The following is a 21,468-nucleotide window of genomic DNA, read 5'->3' as shown; positions in this document are numbered from 1 at the left end:
TTCTGAGATAGGATTTTTTTTTTAAATGCGTTATTTGCATTTCTTTAAACCAATCACAATCGTCTTGGGCGGCATTAAGTTCTAGTTGCAGTGATAGTGGCTCTGCAAAATAGTCTCTGGAAGGAACTTGTTTGGTGGAACATTTGCACCCCGCCAAATCAAAACGCCACATACAATGTTAAATGATGTTAACAGTTCACACAATACAGTAACGTAAACATATTCTTTGTAAATCTTTACAATCATTCCCAGAAAGAACCAAGCAGGCCTGCCTTGTTGAACGATCCACATTTTCTTCAAAACCTGGTAGCTCGATGGTTATATCACCTTTATTTATTCAGGGAGGACCAGTTGAGCGCAAGCTCTCATTTCCAATGATGCCCCGATAACATGCCCTATAAAATGACAATACTTTACCAAACACAGTAATTAATATATAATATACAGTTGAAATACACAGCACACACATAAAACAATTACAGAACGTTAAACAACTCAAAGTGCACGTGTACATTCAGAATACATGGACTCAACAATAAGACATTTCAAGTGATTATATGGACATAGACTGTGGCCGGTTAGCTCAGTTGGTAGAGCGGGCGCACACGTGTAGAGGTCTATTTCTCGATGCATAGGGTCCGGGGTTTGAGTCCGACCTGTGATGGTTTCCTGCATGTTTTCCCCTTCTCTCTTCACTTTCATATCTGAGCTGTCCTGTCTATTAAAGGTGGAAATGCCCCAAAAAATAATCTTTCAAAAAAAAAATTGAATCAGGCTGTTCAATTTCATAAGAATGTTGAACAACTCAAAGTGCACATGTACATTCAGAATACATGGACTCATAAAGAAGACATTTAAAGTGAGTAAATGGAATCAGGCTGTTCAATTTCATAAGAATCTGCAGGTTACTCCATTTATATGGAGCATAATACGTAAGTAAGTTGTTAGCCAGCAGCTGTTTGAAGTGAGAGATTTTAAAGACGACCGCTCACAGAGAGCGGAAGCAGAGGGGCGAAGCCTAACATAAGGCGTGGATGTCCGGGTTTATTCTGGAAATGTACCTGTGTTTATCTGTTGATCCAGACTACTTGAGGTTAAACACTGTCTTCAGGCTTTGGTTCAGGGTGATGGATGTGTATGTATGTATTTGTAGGAAGAAGGTTTTCTGTTGCCCAAGGATGGAGGGAGGGAGGGTAAATTATATAGCAAAATCTTGATTTACTCGAGATCAGGAACAATCTGATCAAAGAATAAGTGAACTGGATATATGAATCTGACCAGACATTTGATGATCTTTCAACATAGCGAATACATCTCGGTGTGTAAAATCGGTTTGATCCCAACCCATTGTGACAGCCCCTCTGTATTGTGTATACAGTGGTTGTTTACTTTGACTTTTGTTCCCTTTTGGGCTCTTGTACCGTGCTCAGTGTGCACTGTGCAGAAGGTGCTCGGTGTTTACATGGCACTCGCCTTGTGTACCCAAGCAGCACTCAGATCAGCTGTAGATACTGCTCTTGTCGGTCTTCGCTTCTGTTCAGAGATCAGTTAAGCTACCACAACCATGTGATTGTCATTGCTTGTCTCGTCACAACCTGCACTTCATTCTGTACCTAGATGTTTCGGTGAGGCTGATTTTTTTAAGCTTTGATGAAAATACAGGGTTTTTTCTGCATAGAGGATTTTTCTATCAAATACTGTAATGCGTAGTCACCCCCTTACCCTTTAAAGGTCCATTATTAGTCAGGAAAAACCCAAAAAATCAGGCTGCTTATGCTTTGCATGATGACATACGTATAACGGTACAGACTGTGTGTTCGTCCCAATCCATTTCGGTACAGGATGTTCGGATTGGTCTGCAACATTGGTTTGGTACGCCCTGTGACCCAAACACAGAGCAGCTATGCTTGAGTGAGACACTCCCTACCACATTTGGTAAATTCAATAATGATAGCACCATTTTGTAACAATCCCTATAACAGAGGCTAGCAGCTGGTTAGCTGGTAGTATGGCTGCTAAAAAAATTATGGAGAGAAAAAAAATGGATTATCCAATAAGCAAGTTTACAACACAGGAGCGAGGTGTGTTTAGAATTAGATCATCAACCACCGCCAAATATCACACATACATTACACATAAGATTGCTAAATCAACAGATCATAGTACTTCATTAAAATCGGACTATAAAAGATGTACACTAGTCAAACTTGTCAATAATAAATACTAGTAGCTTGTTGAACAAGAACCATCTTTGGTTTTGCATTTTAAGAATAAAATGTTGAGGTGTGCTGGAATCGAAAATTAGTTATCATCCATACTTTACATATACTTAAACTGCTGAACTGCAGTGACAAGACAAATTCCACTGACTGTGACTTATGTTTAGTGGCATGTGACAGCTCTAAAACCCATCATCAATCCTTCTTTTCAGTCAGTTCCAGCGTGGGGGCGTAGTAATCTGGCTTGTCAACTTACCTCATGTCTGTAATTAGCGGTCCTCAAAACTTAGATTGTCTCTTTAAGGTGGGAGCAAACTGTGTATGTGTCAGGAACACTTAGCAAGGGTTTACAGGGTTGCACAACAATAACTGTGTGTGTGTGTGTGTGTGTGTGTGTGTTTTATGTCTTTGGATTTGAGTGCTTCAGGCAGTCTGCAGTTGTTTTCCTTTACGCAGTCAGCTTGTAGTTTGTTGGTTGTAATGTGACGGAGCCAGACCGATTCATTTTAAACACAGAGTGGTGGTTTGAGTGATGACCTGTCTGCCCTAAACCTTTCATTATATCCACCTCCACTCTGACGGAAGCTCCTTCCTCCCCACACAGGTACATCCTTGTGCTTAACGTCAGCATTACTCGTATGAAATCATTTAAAGGATGTGTGTGTGTTTGTGTATGGTTGGGTGCTGCAGGCACATAGTTTAGTTTAAATTTAATTTGAAGTTTGTTCATAGCAAGCTTCTCATGGAATTAGAGGAAGACTTCTTTTAGTTTTGAATAGATTAGAATCTATTGGCTGATACTTTTATGGAGCCTCGGTTGTACTTGTAGCTGTGTAGCTGTGAGTCTTGATGCTTTTTCTAATTTATCCTGGCAGATAGCTCAGCATGTTCTGACACGTCTATGTGTTGACAAAAGGTTGACTTGTTCGCATGTTCACTGTATGAAATTTGATCTGATCCCTCTAAATCCTTAACGTCTTTGAGGTTTTCCACCGAGCAGTTGGAACTGTACTTTGTCAGCGTGACAGTGAAGTCTCCACTTGTTTCCACTAATGGGACATTGAGAGCAAGTTTAATTCCCGAAAATGGATTTTACAATATCAATCAGATTTTACCAACACAATTATGTTACAAACGATGAATCGTGAGTTCATCCCAAAGTGTATCCGGAGCACAATTTTTGTAATCGGGGCAATTGCATTGTTAACTTTTATGCCTGTGCACTGGTGTAAACTGATGAATTTTACCAAAAACATTACCGTATTCAATTAAACAATTAACAGATAGACTCAACATATAAACTATATTGCACAAAACATATTGCACTCAATATAATTGACACATAACTATAATTCTGTGGAACTTTATTTCATTCTCCTACTCGCCTGTCCTCAGATCCGTAACAATTCAAAATGTTGCTGTACAATTAATTACGATTAACAATATGATTGTCTCTTTCTGTCAAATTAAAAAATATTTATTTATTACTTTTTTAAACAAGTTAAAGTTTTGAATGAATTCCAGGATACATTTTTTGGTTATATCTCTGTTCAGCCTGTTCTCATGAACCATTCGTTCAAAAAGCTACGAAAACTTAAGCGCTGTAATTCGTAAGCATTCCAAGTTTCTTTTGCTTTATGCACCACATTGATGGCTGCTGTGTAAGAACGCGGCTGGCCGCGTAGGGAGGTGGTAGGGGAGGATGGGCGGGCGTTAACACACAGGACTTTCAACTGTCGCTGGGCGTCATGGAGTGGTCTCCTAATTTCGTAGGATATCATACGTTTTGGTGTGCATACATTTTTGTGCGATATCATACGGACCCGTTCATGAGAATGCGTTATGTGACCCAGATAATATAAAAACACAAATACGCAACCTATGAAGTAAACCATGCCTCTTTATTATCATGACATTTTTTTTCCAACTATATTCTCCCTCATCATCGTTATTATGAACGTGTAGTTAAGTGCCACCAACTAGCATAGCTTTAGCTAAACAGTCCGACCAATAATGCCTTATATAATTACAATTTGGCATATCTAAATAAAATCAACGATTACCATCAACAGTCATAAGCCTTAAGACTTTATCTAAACAGAAACCGCAATTACATAAAACAATTGACAATTGTTTAATAATTGCTAATGCCTAACTGTCCTCTGTTTTGTACTGTATGTCACCAGCCTATACCAGCAATTTTTAGGTTTTAACAGACCTTTAGCTTGGTCTCACATCATCATCACTGAGCTCTGCATGACGTGGTGTCAGAACAGCTTCATACATCATATCTTAGCATCTTTACAGACACATGACTTCCACTAACGCTCAGAAGCATAATTTGTGAAGTGTGTGATGATAGTGGGAGCCGGCACAGACAGATGTGTATAATTTATCTTAGTTTGTTTCAGAGTATACTGTGGCTATGTGGGCTGTTAGCCACAGGGCACTGTTTAGCCCGTGTGTCTTACATTGTCATTACAGTGTGTTGACTCAGTGTTTTTGTGCATCCGAGTGAGTCTCTGTATGTGTCCTCGTGTATGCATTTGTGCACACGTCAGCTTGCAAACATCAGTTCAGTGGCCGTGCATTGATTAGAGTGTCTGCCAAGAGGAAGTCCACATCAGACCAATTACCTCTGATCAACTCACTGCTTTATATACACACTAGTCTCGCATTGCCAGACTTATCTCTAAGGTCTGGCTACACCACACATAGTTTCTGGGATAGCGGGATAAAAATGCTCTGGGTTGTTTTCCTTTCTTTAAACCAATCACAATCGTCTTGGGCGGCGCTAAGCTTCGGACGCAGCGACGGTGGCTCTGCTAAATAGCCTCGGGAAAGTTTAGGTGGAACATTTGCTCCTCGCAACAGAAAACAATATTAAATGAAGTTACCTGTTCACACAATACAGTAATGTGAGCTATTAGCTATATTAGCTGGATACCTGGTTAAACCTCATATGCTCTTACTAGTGTATTGCTTTGTGTACAACTACAGTACATCCACAGCAATCCCACCAATCGGTCCCAAAACGTCCCAATTAAAGAGTAAATGCCGTAAACATATTCTTAATAAATCTTTACAATCATTCCCCGAAAAAACCAAGCAGGCCTTCCTTATTGCACGATCCAAATTTTTTTAAAAACCTGCCATTTTTTAGCATATAGCTTGCCTTCCCAAAGCGAAGGGATTTTGAGAACGGCACAACACACAGAGAGCGGAAGGTGAGAGACGTCACGTCACATCAGTCAGCCAATTATTCTGGAAATCTACTTCCGTTGATCCATACTATTTCCTCAGTAGCAACATCTTATTTTCCTATAGTAAACTTTATAATGTTCTTCTGAAAGGAGTCCCTGTTGTATCATCTTCTTCTCTTTGTTATATTAGTCTGCTGAGGCTTATTGTTACGTCAAACTCAACAATTTACATAAAAAGCCCTCCTGCAGTTCACAGATTTATTGTGAAGAATCTGCAGGAAGTGTTCATTTTCCACTGAAAAACACTCAAGTAGTCCTGGCTTTTATTTACCAAATTGCTGTATCAGAAGTAGCTTTGGCTGACTGCAATGCCAACATCTGACTGCGGTGTAGAGAACTGCCCTGAAGTCAGGAGAAGACTATGTTGGCAAGCACTGTGGATGTTACAGACATGTGACTGCTGGCTGTGACTAATACAGTACATTTAAATAAAAATGGAAATTCATTAGGCTTTCCTCTGATGCCTAAAAGCTTGTGAAAATGTTTGTCTCCTTGCGTATTTCCCTTTGCATATAAAAAGGCAAACTCTGGAAGTTTGAAGCCTCACTGTCCTCTATCTAAATTCCCATGTCGCTATTGTCCCTGCAGAACTAGAATCCCATATAATAGTGTATTTAAGTCTGCTCTTTTTTCCTTTTTCGTTCCATCCAGGCGAGGAGCCCCCCCTGTGCGGGTGTACTGGGCACGGCGGAGCAGCAGGAGCCTCTGGCTTCAGAGACCATGTCTGAGGGAGAGGTGCTGCCCCCCACAGTCCCCTTTACAAGGGGCTGTAAAGCCAGAGCAAGTCTACCTGTGGGCCGGTCAAGTGGTCAGACAAGAGAGAGGCCGCCTGGTAGGCACGCACGCACACACACACACACACACACACACACACACACACACACACACACACACACACACACACACACACACATTTGTTCAGCTCTAAGCTATGGTTTACGTTGTGTCTCTAAGAAAGAGAGTGGAATATGCCTACTAGTGGTGTAAAATACAGATTCTGAGTTAAAACGTGACCGATTGGGGCGCCTGGGTAGCTCACCTGGTTGAGCGTGCGCCCCATGTGCAGAGGCTCGTTTCTTGCCACAGCGACTACGGGTTCGATTTCGAACCTGGGGTCCTTTGCTGCATGCATGCAATCTCTCTCCCTTTTCCTATCTTTAGCTGTCCTGTCTAATGACCAACAAATTATCTTAAAAAAAAACCCAAACATGAACATTCAGTCGAAGCACCCTTAATGTACGTACCTACACCATGCCCCCTAAATATTTAATTTCCTGCTCTCCTTTCTACCCATTCATAATGTCAATTATTATAATGTTCGTGCAATAACTATGTTCAATCAGAAGTAGGTTGGCACACACACACACACACACACACACACACACACACACACACACACATGGCCAGCGCCTGTTTGACAACTACTACAGCTATACTGCTATTGCGGTGACTTCTTATGCAGTGACATCTTACTATTAAAGTCGTGCAAGGATTTTACCTATTAAGCACTTTTTCCAACAGATATGACATGGATATCTTGTAGAGCCTATTATGTGTTAAAACAATATAGTCATCAATATGCAACTGGAATAAAGGTTATATTATTTAGATTTAGATTGATGGATGTGTCATTATTATCACAGTTTACAGCCCTGCGTGCATGAGACTAAAGCCCTGTATATGTGTGTGTATGTGTGTGTGTGTGTGTGTGTGTGTGTGTGTGTGTGCGTGTGCTGTGTCAGGTGTGTTGTACCTGCAGTACGGGGAGGAGACTAAGCAGGTCAGGATTCCCGCTGAGATCAGCAGTCCGGACGCACTGCGGGCTCTGTTTGTCACCGCCTTCCCTCATCAGCTGACCATGAAGATGCTCCAGTCTCCCAACATGGCCATCTACATCAAAGACACCAGCCGCAACGTCTACTACGACCTGGAGGACATCAGGTGGGGGCCTTTTGATGCAGTAACTCACAGTTGCACTGACATATACCAAAGTACACTAACATGGCTGCTTCCTAGATTAACAGGGTGAACCTAAAATTAGATATGCATATGTATTTTGGGGCCGATCACCGAACTGGAAGCAGTGTCGGAGGAGACCACAGGGTCTATTTGAAGTCTTCTATTTATTGTGTAGCATTATTTTTATTTAACTACATTGACAACATTGTCTATTATTTTTTTTTTTTATTGAATCTTTAGTACATTACAACAACTGTACACAGTCACATCAATTTGTGAGTATTAAGTAGAAAAATAAAATAAAAACAAACAAACCAAAAGGAAACAGGACCTGTGAGGAAAGGTGATGATGGCCACAAAAGTAGAAATAGGATGTTTACATTTCAAGTAGCTGCTTTATCCACTAATGAGTCCAAGCTGTAAGCCATTGTCCTTGTCCATTGTCCATGTTTTGTTCAGGTACAATGTCCACTTTTGGCATACAAATCTTCCCTTACACCTAGCACAGAAGTCAACCTTTCCATTATCCGTATTTCTTGTATGAGCTCAAACCATTGTTGCTGTTGAGGAGCATCAGGCTTACACCAGCTTCTGGCTATGCTTTTCCTCGCTGCTGTAAGGAGCATCTTTACCAGGTATCTGTCCCTCTGTAACGTTCCAAGTGAAATATGACAAGACAGTGCACAAGAAAGGAATCGTATGAACTAAATGTACATCCTCCCACAATGACTGTGTATTACTGAGTATAAAAATGTAAGATAAGAAAGTAAACTGTTTATTTATTAGCAGGCAACATGTGCAACATATTCCACTCTCTTTTGTATATTTTTACAACAATGTGTTGTGCACATTTAGCTTATTTTATAATTTTTTGGGCATTTTAGGCCTTTATTTCTATAGGACAGCTTTGACTTGAAAGGGGAGAGAGAGGGGGAATGACATGCAGCAAAGGGCTGTAGTTCGGAGTCGAACCCGCGGCCGCTGTGTCGAGAGTAAACCTCTATATATGGGCGCCCGCTCTACCAGGTGAGCTACCCATGCACCCCTCATTAAGCTTTTATTCCTACTTTTATTTCATACAATGTTTTTTTTTTAAGCTGTTCCCAGTAACCATAGCGTGAGCTGCTATGGTTTACGTTGTGTCTCTAAGAGCCTGCTAGTTGTGTAAAAAAAAAAGATTTTTCAACTTATACCGAATCTGATTCAAAACGTGAACTATTGGTAGCTCACCTGGTTGTGCGTGAGCCCCATGTGCAGAGCACTTTGCGGTCCTTCGCTGCATGTAATTCCTTGTCTCTTTCCCCTTTTCCTATCTTCAGCTGTCCTGTCGAATAAAGGCCTAAATGCCCAAAGATATTCCTAAAAGCAAAAGAAAACATGGCCATTCAATTGAAACACCCTTAATGTACTTACCTACACCATGACCCTAATTATTTCCTTTCCTGCTCTTCTTTCTACCCATTCATAATGTCAGGATGTACGTGCATTCACTATATTCAATGGTTGGTTGTCTGGAGCTCCTGGCCATCAAATGTCGGCCCTTCTATCTTTCCTCCGAGTTCACCTCAGTCATCTTCAATGCGGTCTAAATTCCACCACAGACCATGGCCACTGCTCTGCCTGAGCAGCATGTTAGCTGTCGTTATCTCATCAAGCTGACCACGGAAATACAGCCTTCTTTGGGATTTCAACAGCCCTGAACTCTGGAATACCGCCACACGGTTCAAGGACGAGTGCAAAGCGCAGTCCCTCCCTGCTTTTGGCCTATCTGACCAAGCCGCCATCTGTCTCTTGCAAATGTACAAACAACGGCTGACTCTTCAGGACACTCTGTGTGACCCAGACTGGGGGGTGTCTTCACGCATGTGGGATTTATTGCGACATTATTGGACAATATTGTTCCTAAGGTGACCATCAGTACAAAATAGCAAAAAATTGCCGGTGTAACACAGATGTCTTCTTACTTGATGGTTTTATTTCTTAAGGTGCATAACAGTGACTAACGTTTCGATGTAAGGTTACATCTTCATCAGAGTCCTAGTAAGAAGACATCTGTGTTGCACTGCCAATTTTTTGCTATTTTATACTGTTGTGTCCTGCCTTGGTTGCACCGGATTCTTGTGGTCTGCGCAGAGAACTTTCCCTTTTTTTCGTGACCATCAGTACTTTTCCCTTCCCAACCAGAAGCCATGGGTGGATCACACCATTTGTGACGCTTTGAAGGCCCAAGCAGCCGCAAGTATACACATATTCCGTAGAGCACAAAGAACGCTAAGCGACTCTACGGGAAGAAGATAGAATCCCAATTCCAACAGATTGATTTCAGACGCATGTGGCAGGGGTCTACAGCGCGTAACAGACCACAAAGCTACCTCCTCCAGGCGGAGAGCTCAACACCTTCTATGCACACTTTCAGGCAAACACTACCCGCAGCCGACAAGCCGTTGCTTCAGTGGTTGGAGCCCCCACCAGAGAGAGGAGCATGCAGTCGCTGTCTTAGTGCACAACGTGATGCTGCGCAGCCATAAGATGGAAACAGATTTACCTACAACGACCAGTTTGTCCCTTTTTAGAAAGTACATATCTGATCCCTCCGATCGCTCACTGATTTCAACATGCACGAACTGATACAGAATCTAATTCTTAGATCTGTTTGCACATATGTGAATGTGGATTCTACATTTAATAGTGTCCCAGACATTTTTTTGTCCACACAAACACACACACACACACACAAACACTAGGGCTGCTCGATTATGGAAAAAAATATAATCACCACAATTTAACACGATTACTCGTTGACTGAGATGTTGCAATAATTGAACTTAAAAAACAGTGGAAAAAGCACATACAACTGTGAAATTTGGCTTAATACTTTTCCTATTTAAACTTTATTTTTATTATTTATTTTATTTTTTCATTCAGAACACAAGAGAAAATAAGTTTACTTGCATAACGTAATGAGCTAAATAATTGTTTTTCTCGATTATTCTGTGATCATTGGGAGCCAAAATCATAATCACGATTACATTTCGATTAATTGCACAGCCCTAACACACACACACACACACACACACACACACACACACACACACACACACACACACACACACACACACACACACCTTCAGAGTTCTTAAACTGCCACTGTGCGTGTTCTGTTTGCTTCTAGAGACATCCCATCCCACTCCTGTCTGAAGGTTTATCATAAAGACCCAGCACATGTGTTCAACCGCCATGCCCGGCCGGCCAACGCCGAGGGAAGGGTGAGTCAGCCAAAACTCTGCTTCTGTCCTCCCCTTTCATATTTTGCATCGTGTCCTGCAGTGACCCGATTAAACAGCAACTGTGTTTCATCAGTTACTCAGTTAAACCTTATTTGTATTGCACCTTTCATACAGGTTAGTGCAGTTCAAAGTGCTTCACAGATGACTGACAAGCCAATAATAAGATAGAGCAAGCAAGTGTAGAATCAACAGAAAAGACTAAAAAACGATTTAACAATTAGAGACCAATGCCCAGGAGACAATAAAAATTATGAATAGACGATAGATTTAAAAGTAGTTAAACCAAGTGAAATCCAAACTAGATTAAAGAACTAGATAAAATAGATTAAGAAGACAAAGAAACATCGATAAGAGAGAAAAATATATTTTGAATAACAATACAATAGAATAATCGATCCAACGAATACGAACAGAATAACATTTTACAACATAAATACAGTAAAGTAATGTAAGTAAATAAGTAAGACTCCAACACTTCCAGCTGCTGTCAGATCCTCACGCCAACTGTTCCACCCGCTCGGAGCATAATAGGTAAAAGGAACCGCATTAGGGAGGTAAATGCTCCAGGCTAAACAAGGCGGGTGTGAAAACGCCCTACAATGCGTGTTTCCATATCCTTTTTTTTTTAAAGGTCCTATGACATGCTGTTTTTTGGATGCTTTTATATAGGCCTCAGTGGTCCCCTAATACTGTATCTGAAGTCTCTTTTATATAGACCGTAGTGGTCCCCTAATACTGTATCTAAAGTCTCTTTTATATAGACCTTAGTGGTCCCCTAATACTGTATCTGAAGTCTCTTTTATATAGACCTTAGTGGTCCCTTAATGCTGTATCTGAAGTCTCTTTTATATAGACCTTAGTGGTCCCCTAATACTGTATCTAAAGTCTCTTTTATATAGACCTTAGTGGTCCCCTAATACTGTATCTGTAGTCTCTTTTATATAGACCTTAGTGGTCCCTTAATGCTGTATCTGAAGTCTCTTTTATATAGACCTTAGTGGTCCCCTAATACTGTATCTAAAGTCTCTTTTATATAGACCTTAGTGGTCCCCTAATACTGTATCTGAAGTCTCTTTTATATAGACCTTAGTGGTCCCCTAATACTGTATCTAAAGTCTCTTTTATATAGACCTTAGTGGTCCCCTAATACTGTATCTGAAGTCTCTTTTATATAGACCTTAGTGGTCCCCTAATACTGTATCTGAAGTCTCTTTTATATAGACCTTAGTGGTCCCCTAATACTGTATCTGAAGTCTCTTTTATATAGACCTTAGTGGTCCCCTAATACTGTATCTGAAGTTTCTTTTATATAAACCTTAGTGGTCCCCTTATACTGTATCTGAAGTCTCTTTTATATAGACCTTAGTGGTCCCCTTATACTGTATCTGAAGTCTCTTTCCCGAAATTTGGATGTGCCATTTCTGTGTCATCACTAATCATATATAAGTCCATAATTGAGAGACCCCCCTGTTTTCAAGCGGACCAGAGTTCGTTTGTTTGATCTGACCAGAGTTCGGATGAGCTTTCACACCACCCGCAACGAACTGAACTATGCAACCGAACGTTCCAGGGTTCGTTTTAAATGGACCAAACGAAAGTAGTCTTTATCGACGACATTTCTTTTGCAGGATTGTTCAGGGGCCGACGGAAATTCCGCCGGATGTCCCTCATTTTCGGCCGTATGTCCGGATTATCTTCCGTTCTCTTTGTGCTGTAATTCTAACCTACGGTGGATTTGTGAGGACTATGGTTAACTGCTCCTCAGATCTCTGCAGGGTAAATCCAGACAGCTAGCTAGACTATCTGTCCAATCGGAGTTGTCTTTTGCACGACTAAAACAACTTTTGAACATACACACGTTCCACCAAAACAAGTTACTTCCCGAGATTATTCTGCAGCGGCTCCGTGGCTCCGTCCGGCGCTTAGCACTGCCCAAGACGATTGTGATTGGTTTAAAGAAATGCCAATAAACCAGGGCAGGTTTTTCTGTCATCCCAGAATGTTGTGTGGACTAGCCAGACCCTCCTGCGCAGCGCTGTGGAGAAAGGTCTGGTAATGCGAGACTAGTGTGAATGCAACCTAAAGTAAACCTCCACTGATCATACCCAACCATCATCATGTTCATCTCCAGAAAAATGCGTTTTTTGTGATTGTTGCGGGCAAAAATCCTTGATTATGCGGCAAAAATGCGATGGAATATGCTGGATATTTATGCAATTTTATGCGATGAAATTGCAGGAACTTGCAAAAATTGCGGTTTGATGAAAAAGAGAAAAAAAAGTTATTCCCCCAACACCCTGCTTTTCGATGATGTTCACGTCGCGTAATTACGTCACTTCATAACGTTCCCATGGCAACAGGGGAAAATGGCTTCTCTCGTAAGTAAGTAAGTAAGTAAGTAAGTAAACGCAACTTTCTGCTGAGATATATGTTACTTTATAATGTAAGGGGATTATAAAATCATGCAAGCCACGCATATTTTGCGCGGAAATCGGGAATTTATGCGGCGAAAGTGCGCCGTATTTGAAAAATATGCTGACTTTGGCTGATTATGCATTGAATTATCGATCGCATAATTGCGTTTTTCTGGAGAGACTGGTAGACAGTTGGTTAGAGAGCTCAGACCCAGAGCTGATGTGATTCTGTGAGCTGCTGCTGCTGCAGGAGGACTTTGACAATGTCCATGCTTCATGTTCTCAGAGCTGTCCTGATAACACGCCTCTGCTTTCCATCCATGAGTTTGGGATGTTTATAAAATGCTCAATTACAGTACGCACTACCCCTGCGTTGCCAGTTACTGGGATTATGGGAAGCTTTTGTCAGTAAGGGGGTCTGATTCTGTCAGAACGCCAAAGACGCTGTTCTGCTCCCACTAGTCTGACAGATAAGATGCTGACAGAGAAGCGCCTCCTTCACTGCCCACTGCCTTCTGTTGATGTCCGATATTCACATACACTATAACAGTATGGTGTGACCTCGAGACAGTCCAATTTAGTATGTGGAATGTTCTACGTTCATTCCCCCATGTTATGCTTATCATAGTAATTATTCTTGAATACAGATCTTGTGACTTCCTGTACATTACGTTGTCCCTGTAGAAATAAGGGAACGTTAAAATGAGCATCAGTTTGGGTAAAACAGCTGTAATTAGTCATAGTATCTCTTCAGTTCAAATGTGAGACATAGGGCTTGGAGCAAATAAATGTGTGTTGTTGTAACTTTGAAAGGCTTGGGGAACGTTGCTGAGCATTACTTTAAGAAGAAGATACTTGTTCTTATCTTTTTTCGGTGTTGATCAAAGTGTAATTGAAACATTGGAGTGAAAATGAATGTGGTTTACAACTGTTGACCTACACACCACTCCTTTCAGCACTAGTCTATTAAGATAATGTTTGTGCCAAAAAGGCTTTTGCCATTTAAAAAAAATAAAATTAAAATTCATATTTTTAATTTAAACTGTAGAAGTATTGTTTCCATAGTGATGCTTAATCTAATAAGGCAAAATGATCACTTATTGTGTTCAATGCGTGGCAACAGCAGCTGATTCAAGTTTGGTGGTCAACGGATGCCCCTTTTGGCTCCAAGCCCACACCTTGTTAGCATGCTCCTTGCCAAAACCTCCCTCTTGCCGTTTTGTTTTAATTACAACCTATGGCTCATCATTACAGTTGCGTCCTTTTGGCACTGAATGTATCTCACCGAGAGCTTTCACATGATAGGTAATACACCTATTTACCCAACATTGGCTCTGAGCCCTCCATCATATTTTGATATATGAAAATCATATATGAATTTTCAAAATAAAAACGTACTTACTACTGTTGTGGGCTAACAACTCTGAGTTCTGTGTGCGTGTGTGTGTGTGTGTGTGTGTGTGCGTGTGTGTGCGTGTGTTTATGTGTGACTGTGCGTGCTGAGAGAGAAGATGCTGCGTGTTAGCTGAGAGCCAGTCAGAGCTGATTCACAGTTGGAAGGAGATTTTGTTGTTGTGGAGAATCTGTGCCGACTCAATTTGTGCTGCAACAATCACGTGATTGACAACCTGCCCTCCTTGTTTAACTGGTCTGGACGTTACACTGGAGGCTTTATTTTGATGTCGTATTATCCGACTCTTGGCAGTTTATGTGTTACGACATGCCGTCTGTGTGCCCTGTGCCCTTTTTTTTTTTTCAAATAAAGAGATGGATTTGAATGGTGTAAGCCACTCAGTCATGCAGGCTGCTGTGCACCTCTCATCTGCACAGCTTCTGGACTATTGCCTGTGTTAGTGCTGAGGTAAGTCCCAAACAGCACAAACTGTATTTCAACATTTTGACAAAGCTGTGTGTTTAGAGTCGAGTTTGGAACATGAGCTGCATCAACTCAACAGGTTACACAGGAGAAGCGTATCAATGTGTAATTATAAAAACTCAGTACACAGTCTGGTTGGATCTGGGTGTAGATTGAAACCTCTATAATGAGGTGCATTGCATTGTGTTTGCGTGGCAAAAACCTTCAGGTTGAAACGATTGGTCAGACTGATTTAAATACTCACTTAGTCGATTTCACACTGTGACTTATTCATTTGAGTTAAGCCCGAGACGATAGCAGAAGTTTGTGCAAACGAGACGTCGGTTGTGTTTTTGTTTAAATGGAGAAAAGACTTAAGATATCCATTGTTTTATTATCTGTATTATCTTTTATTAACTAGAACTTCTGAATCACATTAGGAACAATAGCGATGCCCATGTGCGGCCGACAGCGAGTTGCAGTCCAACGGAAAGGTGGTGGAATTTGTGCTGCATGAAAAAAAAAAAAAAAAACAACTTCAATTATGTGGGCTGGGAAACTGTGAACATGGTTATCACGTTTGTAGGTAAACACAATTATTCGGCATCATTTTTCCAGCTTTATGTGTTGATTTCACTGACCATGGCTCAAAGTGTCGCCAATTAGAAACAATGACGTATCTAACCCTGTCAGAGGAGGTTATCTGTGTTGTAAGGGAACATTTTGGATGAAGTTGTCAGAAGTCCTATATATTCTTGCCATAATGGCAATGTCGATTTTTTTAATTTATTTTTAATGATAATCCAGTTATATCATTTGTAAACTATTTGTAAACTATGACTGAATCAAATTCATATGCAAAACAATATTTAACGTTGAATTTTAATATTCAACAGACACTAAAAGTAGGCTAACTATCAAACACACTGCAGTAGCAAGTCTCTGTGCTTAAAGCTAAACTTTGGCACACAGTTCTGATTGAGCTTGTTCCACTGTTAAGGGCCTAGCCTGATGTCATCATACTCAGATTCTAGTCAGAATATATATCTGATGCTGCTCCATTGGGCTGTGATTTTGGAGCGTTGTGCCAACCGAACCAGGAAAGAAAATGCCTCTGCACTCCATTGGATAGACCTCCAACCAATCAGAGCAATGGAGACAGACGTCACAGAAGCTGCGAGTCAAAGGCAGGCTTCGACAGAGCAAAGGCAGAGGCGTCAGTTTCCGTGCCATGCGGACGGGCAACGTGTATACATACGTGATCTCTTTTAAAATGCGCTGTTGATATCTTCTATAACAGGCGGAATCTACATATCTCAATTCAGCGGCAGGCAAGCCGTCTTTGTGGTAAAGAATTCGACCCAAGCGCTCTTTGGTGACGTGGTTGATATACGTTACTGTTGATCATCTGTCCATCATTGTATAATGCCCGCCCTGACAATTTGATTGGTCCGAACAGCTCTGGTTGGAGCATAGTTGCTCCACAACGGATCAAGTCCAGACCCAACTTCCCGACCTCAAATGAAAGGCTACATTGCACCCATGGTGTAAGTGGAGCGGACGTTCCAAAACTACACTTCCACTATAATCATTGAAACTGGCTACACCGGACGCGAGCGCAGCGTGTAGCGCTCCGTATGCTCCACGGAGATCCGTTCTACAAGTGTAAAAATCGGCCAGTCTTCGATTTATATATATTTTTAAGCGAGGTGTGTGCAGCCTTTTTACACAGAAATGGATCATAAAGTGTCTATATTTCTTTTGAATTAAACTTAAGATACACAGGAAACAACTTAATGACTTTTATTTCTTGTTTCCCTCGCCTGCGTCCTCTGATATCAGCTGACAGCATATTGACGTTGTCACAGCGCCGTGCAGGCCCAAAAAACAATCTCAAAGCAAAAGCTTTCCGTCTCGCCTCTGACTCACACACTCCTACGCCGTGTGTGCACTGCAGGTGTAGCCGGTTAAAAGACACATTCCGCGGCACATACGCTCCGCGAACGTTCAATGTAGCCAAAGCGTAAGAACGCTAACAATAAATATATCATTTAAAAATCCTTCTAACTCTAATCACTCAGTCTTGGATATACGATTTATTGAACGTTTGTATAACGTAATGTTAGGCTGCTGATGGGGTCTCTAACGTTTGTTTAGTTCTCTTACTCATGTCCTCTTTGACGATCGCCAGGATACCATCTAATTGATGCTGACTCATGCCAAAATATGAATAAAATGTGTCAACTCTTGTAATTTCATGAACCCATTTCCTTTTGGTTTTCCATTTCCTTCTCTGTGCAATGCAGAGCAGTAACAGGTCAGCGATATCTTTTTTTCGGGCTCCGAGTTATCATTCTCATTCTTAGTGTGGATGACCCTTCCATTTACATGGCCTGGCAGTTAGTGTGGTTTGTAAAAGCAGAGTAGGAGCTTGTCAGGGTCAGTGTTGGAGACTGCAAGGCTGTGGCTATTTCCTGGAGGCATTACGTACCAGTGCAGATGTCTGCAGTTGGAGAAAAAGAAATCCAAGGGGGCACTATGTATGTTGTGCACAAACGTCACACTTGGAATAAAGACACTTAAATAGAGTGAAAGTGAATATTGGCACTATGTAGCAAATAGGGAGTGATTTCACATACAGCCTTTTTTTTAAATCTCTCGTGGTGTTTTCCTCACTGTCAGCTGTGGTGAAAGATGAGCCACATTGTGACGTGCCAGCTGACATATTTGTGTATAACTGTCCATCTGTTTGTTGACCGAGGAGAACCCCCTGTAATGAACGCCCACTAACCGTGTTTTTACGCTCCGGGTTTGGATTCCGCGTGTGTTGTGACATGACAAATGATGGAAACATCTAATCACGGTATGCGATTATGTGCCTACTACCGGTTGTATCAACAAACTACTTTTTATTTTTTTTTTTATAATATAAGTAATTACTATATAACACAGTCAGGCTCCATGATACTGCAACATGCACTTAAACACTTACAGAGTTCTAACCCACATTGAAATTCTTCCTTTTTGTGGATTTTTTCAGAGTAGAGCTGCAGAGCACACTGCACGTTGCGCTAGATTTAAACGGGACGGAGTGAATGCCATGTAAGATTAGGCTCTGTCATTCTGAGTCACATATGTGCAGTGATGTTGCTTTGTGTACAGAAGCACAGGAAAAGACATGCTTGTTAACATGATTAATGGCGGGAACACGAGAAAAGGACAGACAAAGAGATTGTCGGAGGCAAAAGTCCACACGCCCAAGGCTTCAGAAAGCCCCCAAAGCTGAAGTGTGTGGCCATGATTGCAGAGTACACCATTACATTGTCATGATATCAGTGTGTTCTGGCAGCTCAACCTGACTAAGTGAATGATGAGTGGATGCAAAGTAGTTTACTCATTCACTTAACTACTTTGATTTGATTTCCTGACAGTGATTGCTTCAATGCAGTGTACAATTGCTAACAGTGTTTATTCAGAATGGGAAACAAAAGTCACAAAAAGTGATGGTTGCGTTCATCTGCACCGATTCAAGTCAATTTTATTCATATAGCCCAAAATCACAAATTTGCCTCAAAGGGCTTTACGATCTGTACAGCATACAGCATCCTATATCCTTACAACCTCAAAAAAAAACAATGGAAACCAAGTAGATGCCTTGTGCATCAAACCCAAAAATCCAGCCTAACATCCAGTAGAATTTCAAATCAAACGTTGGTGGAGTTTCAGGAATACATGGCTGCACAACATGATGAGGATACTGGCTTCAGTTAAATGCTTGACAGAGCTCCATGATGGCAGAACCTGATATATAAAACGGCTTAGTGGGACCACCCAGACACTTTTGAATGAAATGCAACAAGTCCAGGCCTGTTTACTGGGAACTGAAAAAGGGTCTCCCAGGAAAAGGAAGGAAATCCCAAACTGAACCACTGCTGTGCACAATTGTGCAGATTCATTGCATGCATGTGTATATTAATACAGTATATGCCCAGTTGCAACCAGGTACTGATAATGAATAGATGAAGTTGAAGGAAACAAGCAGAGAGAATATTTTAGGTCAGAGTTGCGAGGTTTACACAGCCGCTGCAGCAGCAGCAGCAGCAGCAGCAGCCGTATGCACTGGCTGTTCCTGGATCAGCCTGGCAGTCAGAGCCTGGAGCCACTCAACTGTGGTTGTTTAACACGTTATCAGGCAGCAGAGGAATCAGTTGATCTGACGGTTTGTGTGTCAGCGTGGTTACGGCTGTGGAGCGCAGCATGAAGTCAACCCGTGTTTCACACGTGTTGATACACTGGCTTCATGAGAGCATGTCGACACTTTGACTTCTTCCCACGCTGCGCTGCTTTCAGACACACACGCACACACACACACGCACACACACACTCACACACACGCACGCACGCACGCACGCACGCACGCACGCACACACACACACACACACACACACACACACACACACACACACACACACACACACACCTGCTCGCCTATGCAGGGCTTCTCTGTAAAAGCAGTTTTTTCCTGCACTGGGATTGTTTTGGTCTCCGAGAGCATTCAGCCTTTGCTGTTGCCAGTTTTAATCTCATCTCATGCACACCTGGCAGACGTCTCATTGTTAAGAAGCTCCTCCCCCCCAGGGCATGTAACAATCCAAATAGTGTAGCTTTTTTCATTTTATATCTGCCAAATTAAGATGTTTTTGAATCAAGTCTTTAAATCTTTTGAGGATGACCTTTTGGCAGTACTGTGAAATTACTCCGAACCATCACTTTAAGCCTACAAAACTACAGAAAAAATCTGAACTAAAGTTACTGTAATGACACTAAGTGATATAAAACATTAAAAGCGTTAGTGTTGGTCTGAGCAAACCCGTTCTGAACATTAACCCTCCTGTTGTCCGCGGGTCAAATTTGAGCCATTTTCAAAAAGTTTCTCTATCAGAAATTTGGGTTTCTTTCAACCAAATTGTCAAAATAAATAACGAGGATGGTTTCATATACGGTGCTCTTCACAAGTGAAATAAATGATCCGTTCACTACTTCCATTGAATTTGGGTGTTTTTTTCAAATTTATAGCATTTGAAAAATAATTGATGAAAAAATGTTGAAAAGAAGAAGTAAAAACGTCAGAATAAAATGCAGAAAAAAAATCAACAAAAACGTGGGAAAAAAATGACAAAAACATTGGGAATAGTGACTAGAAGATTTTTTGGGGAGGGCTTTTTACCTTTATTCAATAGCGACCGTGGATGGACAGGAAAGGGTGGAGTGAAAGAGAGGGGAGGACACGCAGCAAAGGGCCGCAGGTTGGATTTAATCCTGGGCCGCTGCAAAGGACTAAATGGGGCACATGCTCCTACTGGGTGAGCTAGAGGTCACCCCTTTTTTAAATTTAGACCCAGAAAAACAAAAAGTTGCTTGGTCGACGGGAAGACAACACAAGAGTTAAATCATTCACTACTGACTCAACTTTCATGTATTCATGTAGCCTTCATTCAGTGTAGGAATTTAAAAAATATCAAAGGTCAGTGCATGGGGGCACTTTAAAAAGAAAATAGTCATTAGTGCATAAAGTAGCTGTTTTTCAATGAGAAATGAGCCCAGAACTAAATGCAGGCAGGAATCAGCACCTTGTGACAACATAGATAAACACAAAGCGTGCTATTGCTGTTATCAGTGCATTTCATATCAGAGATGGAAATTCAATTAATTTAATAAAATAAAATGATGGCTTAATGTATAATAAGGATATTGGCCTAAATTGGTAGATATATACATATATTTTTCCAAATCTTAGGGGCAATTTCTGCCCCCTTGATCATGTATTTTACGGGCATTCTGAGATTTCTTGGGGCATTTTTGCATTTATTTACTCTTTTTCTTTACTATGTATGCAATTGAAAAGCTTTCTTTCGGGTTCTCACTGTGCAGAGGTTGTAGACAAGGGTGCCCCCTGTCACCTTTATTGTTTACACTGTTTATTGAGCCCCTGGCTGAGGCCGTCAGGACTAATCCGGACCTAACCGGTATTACAGCAGGTGAAAAGAACCATGTTAATTCATTATTTGCTGATGATGTCCTCCTGTATTTAAGTAATCCTGAGAAATCAGTTCCAGCAGTTCTGGACTCTATAGCCTCATTTAGTGCTGTCAAGTTATAAAATGGCATTCAGTAATCTCCAGAATATGACCATACAATCTCCTTTTTGGGTATCAAAGGATGGCTTAAAATATTTGGGTATTTTTGTCACTCCTGATTTGAAAAGCTTTCTTTCAACCATTATTTATGTTAACTGATTGAACACTGAACAACTCTTCAAAACATGTCTTTGGCATTTCTGTACTGCAAAAATACTCCATCGTATTAATAAACAGTACAGTATTTCTAAACATGTATAAAAGTTATTTCAGGATGTCGAGACAATTAAAGGTTATACAGTACATGTAAGGTTTTTCTGTCCACAGTTTCTGG

The 21,468-nt window shown here is 41.1% G+C and overlaps 1 protein-coding gene across 1 annotated transcript in view; it reads left to right on the top strand.

Moving 5' to 3' along the window:
- Positions 1 to 21,468, top strand: part of si:ch211-207d6.2 (sickle tail protein) — an 88,959-nt gene that overhangs the window by 26,916 nt on the left and 40,575 nt on the right. Inside the window, exons 3-5 of the mRNA XM_028594355.1 lie at positions 6,134 to 6,314; positions 7,225 to 7,423; positions 10,614 to 10,707. Of these exons, the coding sequence (XP_028450156.1) occupies positions 6,134 to 6,314; positions 7,225 to 7,423; positions 10,614 to 10,707 (474 nt within the window). The remainder of the gene's footprint in view (positions 1 to 6,133; positions 6,315 to 7,224; positions 7,424 to 10,613; positions 10,708 to 21,468) is intronic.

The sequence above is a fragment of the Perca flavescens genome, chromosome 12, assembly GCF_004354835.1.
Source record: "Perca flavescens isolate YP-PL-M2 chromosome 12, PFLA_1.0, whole genome shotgun sequence".
In the NCBI taxonomy this organism is placed as follows: domain Eukaryota; kingdom Metazoa; phylum Chordata; class Actinopteri; order Perciformes; family Percidae; genus Perca; species Perca flavescens.
The sequence above is the reverse complement of the archived record's forward strand: the minus strand, read 5'-3'. Positions and strand labels throughout refer to the sequence as shown.